Source organism: Aegilops tauschii, chromosome 7 (assembly GCF_002575655.3).
Source record: "Aegilops tauschii subsp. strangulata cultivar AL8/78 chromosome 7, Aet v6.0, whole genome shotgun sequence".
Lineage (NCBI taxonomy): Eukaryota > Viridiplantae > Streptophyta > Magnoliopsida > Poales > Poaceae > Aegilops > Aegilops tauschii.
The window spans coordinates 177,411,212-177,417,342 of NC_053041.3; the positions used below are offsets into that span (position 1 = coordinate 177,411,212).

Below are 6,131 nucleotides of genomic sequence, written 5' to 3' on the forward strand. Positions count from 1 at the left end.
TTATGTTAAAAACACAATAAGGTTGTGTTTGTGTCCAAAACTACCTTTTTATGATTGTGATTTGTAATATTGCACTTCAAACTTGGACAGCATATTTAACGCCTTAGATTTCCTACAGGAGGGAGTAGTTCCCACAGCGAGATTATTGACTCTTGTTTTTCTTTTCAGCCGGTAGCTTGATGGTTGAGATACTGGGGTCATTTCTTGATATTGATGTATCAGAGGACAGTTACCAGATGAACAGCTGATACATAAATTGCAAAAATACGAGGATTTCACATGATAACATATGATCACTACTGCGATGTAATAAGCCAAGTAGCTAGCATGACACTGCAATCAGATCTAACTACAAGTATGGCCAGTTGCACACATGATGTAGTTTATAATAGATTACTTCATGCTGATTCTGCATCAACCTTCATTGTCAACTATATATATATGTCCATAAAACTAGATTGTACCAACTGACACATAGCTTACAAATTCTCCATGGGATCTGAACTGCGCCTGGTATGCTTGGGATCAGACGGCATACTCCAGCCCAAGACACGAAAAATAAGATTATACAGCCGAAAAGGGGGGATTTTTTAGACGGTCACTTCCCCGTCCCTCCCCCGTGCGGCGGCGCCGCCCCGCACCGGGGAGCCCCCGCCCTCCTCCTACAGCCTCGCCCCACCTCCGCTCCCCTCCGCCGCCGTCGCCCGGGGCGTCACAGGGCAAAGCCCTTGTGGCGTGGCGGCGGCGGCGGTTTTCTCCTCGGATCTCGATCTGGTTGGGAGGCGGCGCTCCTTTCCGGCCAGATCGGCGGCGGCATGGAAGTGGTGCAGCGGCGGGGGGGGGGGGGGGGGGGAGGACGGCTCCAGCAACAGCGGATCTGGCCTTGACTCAGTCGGGCTAATTCGTTGTGCTACCGATCTCAATCGCCACCAACGGTGCACTGCTCCTGGACCTGATCTGCATCACGAGGATGTCTTGGGCGCTGGCCCTAGGCTTGTTGGTGGTGGCCTTCTTCTTCGTCGGAGTTGGTCGGCCGGCTGGCTGTGCTCGCTTGGTCATGGCGGCGGTGGTCGCAGTGACCGGCGGCTTGGCCGGTCGGCGGCGGCGGAACTTGGCCGGTGGCAGCGGCAATGTTCTGTCTGGATCCGGGGCGGGTGGCGGCCGGTGAAGCTAGGGCTTCCCGCGGCGGCATGGCGTGGTGCAGTCCCTGTCCAAGGCGGATCTGTGACGGCGATCTACTATGGATTGGTTCGGATCAGAGAAGGTGACGAGCGCGCGGGAACCTTCTCGACGGCTCTCGCGGCTTGGCGAGGCGGGGTGGGAGCCCTCCTCCTAGGTCCAGTGGTGGCACACTCAGGCAGTGGCCGGTGCGCCATGGATCCCACGGTGGCACTGTTGCTGCGGTTGGTCGCCGGATCTAGGTGGCTGGATCTGGGGCTTTGAAGGTGGTCGAGACGGTGCACAGGTTGTTGGGTGGATTTCTTGGGACGGATCCGGGTGAAAACCTGGTCTTCGGTCGATGGCCGGAGCCAGTGATAAGGATGCCCTTATCATCGTTTCCTTCATGAAGGCATCATCAAGGTGAAGCTCCCAACTCCACTCAATACCTCCGGGGGAAACCCTAGATCAGCTGATCGGATGTTGGCGGCAATCATATGTCGTAACCCCCTTGGGGGCAGCATTCTTGGAGGTGCACTCGGCTTCGCGGGACCAGCGGACGGCTTCTTTGGTGGAATGGTGCTTCATCCATACATTGATGGCGACGGATCTTGACGGCGTGGTGTAGTGCAGATTCGGAGTTCGATGTGGGAGGATGGACTCGCGCAGGAGGACGACGCTGTCTGGCGTCATGGTGGCGTCGATGACAGAGAGACCTGGCACGGTAGATGCAACAGTACAGCTCTGAAGATGGACTCGTGGCAGGTGGCTGCGGCGGCCTCATACCCAGCAGGCGTCCTGATTGAGGAGTGCGCGGATTGGTAGGTGCCCCATACCAGGCAGGCGTCCTGGTTGGGACCTCAGGTCTTAGATGTTTAGGTTTGGCTGCGATGTCTGTTTGGTATTAGGCCAGGCTATCAGCGCCCCTTCATCAATTGGATAGGTGTAGCGACAGTTGTTGCTTAGACGGTGGCTTTAGACTTGCTGTTGTATGACTTTGTAAGGTCTTGTGAGAATAATTAATAAAGTGGCCGCATGCATCGGCCAGATGCAGAGGCCGGGGTCCATCCTCCTTTCCTAAAAAAATATATCTCGAAATAGAGCAGAAGTACCATTGCAGGCTCACAAGAGCAATAAGAACAACAACAGTTTTACTAGCTTGCATGAACAAGTGGAGCAAATTGCACAGAGGTACATCTGTGGCTACCCTTGTACCCCTTTCAACTCCTATCTTTCAACTCCTTCTATCAATGCAATGACACACAAGCTTTCGCGCGCGAAAAAACTTAATGCAACGTCATAATAATCCAGGTAACAACTACTTCTACTTTCTAAATGCATAAGTACATAGTACCATCAATATACAACTTTCAAATATAACAAGATGCATGCTAAAGATAATTCCAATAGTCGAAGTAAGAGCAAGGAACCACGCCAAAACCGAACAACTGACCGTACACATGATGGTCTAAACTTTTAGCAATCATGTCCGCTTGCCTGACCTGAATTCTGCATTTGAGGAGTCTAAGTAAGCTAATGGGCCTAGAGCTCTAGACTATTGGGATAGGAAGCTGAAACTCAAACTCCATTCCTGAAAGCAGTCACGGTTCAGACTTCAGACATGGACATGCGCCAGTTGCTGCTTTGAGGTCTGTTACACCATTCAGTGTAGATTGTTTGACCAGTTCCTTCTTTCCTCCTCGCCGCTGCCGGCCTTCAGCAGCAACCAAGGACACGGGCGCCATTGGGGACGTGCGCTGCCGCCGCCATTCTACCATGCAGGGAGGGAACCCGCTTCGCCGGGCGCCATTGGTAGACCGACCGACACCCCGCAACCTCCGCCATCGGCCCAGTAAAAAATACAACTAAATTATACAAAAGAAAATCCGAAACTGTCAGAAAAGTTCAGACTTAAATGATCAAGAAGTGCAGAGTCCGAAACTGTCAGTCATTATCATTTGTACTGTAAAAAAGGTTAGAGAGAAAAATTAATGAAGGTGAGTCACATAAACTTATTCAGATCACTCCCTCTCCAACATTGGCAATGCTCACTAGATCTTTATAAATCTGGGTACTTGTTTGAGATAAAAGTAATAAAAGGGATTTCAGAAAGGCGTTCAAAACATATAACATTGGAGGGTTAGGTTTTAACCTCTTGTTCTTCCTGTACATGTGTGAATTAAGGAGTAGCAAGCACAGGAACAATAAAATTCAGAGATGACAGAAAATCAAGGCACAAATTACACAGAACTATGGAGCTAAAATACAACTATTTAGATCAAGGCACTGTTAAAAAAGATAACATAGTTCAGTAAAGTCATGAACATAAATACTGCTGAACTTAGAGACCACTTACATACTGTAAATTCAATTAGCAACAAGGCAGACAGATTACACTTAGATTTCAAGGAAAAATATGACTACTCCACACTGTAAATCATCAACACTGGCACTGTAATAACTGTTTACTCCACACTGTAAATAGACAGAACAATTATTATTTTTGCCACAACTTGAATCTGCTCTGCAACTTATGAACCTGTAGTTGTTCTGCAGATTATCAAGAGCAGTGAAACAGTTTTGATTTACAAACGTAGTTGCTCCTGCTACTTATCTGCGGTTGCCCAGATCATAACTGCATCATGATTGCTTATCTTATAGCCTAATACAAAAAGATAAGAGCAGTTTTAACATGGTCCATCACAGGAAACAGAGCAGAATTAGTACTGGTGCAGGAGCGAATGCAAGGTTCAGAAAATCCATCACAAGGGCAAGAAGAACAACAACACTTTTACTAGCTTGCATGAACAATTGGAGCAAATTGCTCAGAGGTACATCCGTGGCGATCGTACATGGACGAACTAATACATCAGCCAGTGAGTATCCTCGTATACACTTTGAGAAGAACTTCAACATCGGATTTAATAGACACTTGCAGGCGAGAAGAAGTTGCTGTGCCCTCCAGCGTGAAGATTGGCCGCAGCATTGTACCTCTTCTCCTTCTCGAGCGCCTCTTCGTCATTCCACGCTGCTTCAAATGGATCAAAGGAGCACGGCCGCGGTTTGAACAAGTGGTCCTGTCCCTGAAGCAGCGATGGGGCGTCAAGATCCGACGCGGCATTGTACCTCTTCTCCTTGTCAGCATCATGGAAGGCAGGGCAATCGGACTGCAGCATACCCTCCAGCACGCCTTGGTCCAAGGCATCCAGGTACAGAGGTTCCTGTTGGCCCATCTCCACGCCAGTGTTGGTTCCAGTGACCGGCTCAACTTCAATTGGGTCGGCTTCCATCATTCTCATTAGTTCTTCGATATCAAAACCATCTGCCTCCCCATCCGGCTCAAAGACATCCTCTTCAGATGAGCTCCTTGCAATGCTTGAGCCAGCCTCAGGAACAATCTGTTGTTGGCTGTAATGCTTGACAGACTCCAGCACAACTGATTGGGTGGACTCCAGCACATCTGACTGGGAGGAAGAAGCAACGTCAGAGTGGTTGGATGCTGTAGTGGACTCGGATGATGCTCTGGCTGCATCATCATACATCAAGAACGACGGTGTGGCAGGTCCTGGGACGGGGACGGCACCGCGCATCCTCTTCTTGGGGCGCGGCGGATGAGGATCGGCGGCGGCAGCCGGCGCTGGCCTCTTCTGCGCGTGCGTGCTCGGGGTCACGGCCTCTCGTTGCTGTTGCTGAAGCTTGTACGCTTCCGATTCCTGGCGGGCCGCGTCAGGAGCATGCTGAGCCAAGTGCATCTTGCAGAACACCTTCACCCCGTCGCTGACGGTGGCCTCCGGCAGCAGGCACCGGTACTCCTCCATGACCCAGCCGGTGGACTTGCCCTTCTTCTTGAAGGAGAGGTTCTTGATCTCGCCGACCTTGCATCCCGCGTGGCAAATCTCCGTGGTCTTCTGGATGCTCCAGGTGCCGCTGCCGGCGCCGCGCACGCTCTGGAGCTTGCTCCCGTTCTTGCTCTTGCATGTGGTGAAGAAGAACCGATCGCCGCTGCTCACGGCCTGCGGCGCGGGCGCGTATCGGGCGGCCAGATCCTTGGGCTCGCAGCCGGAGATTTCGACGCGGTGGATGAGCTTGTTGGCGCCGTGCAGCGTCTCGCCGGAGAGGAGGCGTGGCAGGTAGTAGGTGACGGCCTCCACTTCCGTAGGGCTCAGCCGGTAGTGGTGGAAGACGTCGTCGACGTCGAGCCCCTCCATCCCGGCCGGCGGCTGCCCGATCTGCTGCTAGGGTTCTACTCTGGCTAGGAAAGGGCGGGCGATTGGGATTTGGGAGAGGTTTGTCTGCGGGATCGGGAAGGTGTTGTGGGACGCGAAGGTGCTCTGTGCTGATATTTAAAGACGCTGGCTGGACTAGGCGATGGAGCACGCGTAAGATTTCCTTATCTGAATCCGAAAATGTCCCCAGTTCAGTTTGCCGCTCCCGTTTGCTTTCTTGATTATTATTTTTGAGTAATAGAACTCCTATTTCTTTTTCTGGGTTCATTTCTTTGAACCATACTCCCGGACCTCCAAAACTCCATATCTTGGGAACAAGTTTTTTTGGGGGGGAGCTGTATAAATTTTTACAGGACCCACCGTTTTGCGGGATCTGGAATGGACATTTTTTCGCTCAAAACCATCATAAAACGGTGGTTATTTTACAATTCCGGGCCTTTTCTATGGAATTTGTTAGAGATGCTCTTCGTAGACATGTCTTACTTAGATTGTGAATTGGAAAAGCTGGGGGTTTGGTAGTGTACCCTGATGAGTGACGATCATAGATTTCTGGCCTCAACTACTTTGGTGAGTACTATGGGCTGAACTGGTCTTGGTGATACTCCCAACCGCACTATTCACTAGATAGGATTGCCTCTACATTCATAACCCCCCCAGTATTGTCAGGGTTATATCCACGACAGTTGGCTCCCATCATGGAGCAAGCGTCTAACGATGATATGTTGCGTTTGGCTTCATCATCGGTTC

At 50.9% G+C, this 6,131-nt stretch overlaps 1 protein-coding gene across 1 annotated transcript; it reads right to left on the reverse strand.

Moving 5' to 3' along the window:
• Positions 1 to 3,952: 3,952 nt before the first annotated feature.
• Positions 3,953 to 5,402, reverse strand: LOC109744740 (uncharacterized). Its single transcript, XM_020303891.4, has one exon. The coding sequence runs from the start codon at positions 5,364 to 5,366 to the stop codon at positions 4,080 to 4,082; it is 1,287 nt and encodes a 428-aa protein (XP_020159480.1). The 5' UTR covers positions 5,367 to 5,402; the 3' UTR covers positions 3,953 to 4,079.
• Positions 5,403 to 6,131: the final 729 nt, after the last annotated feature.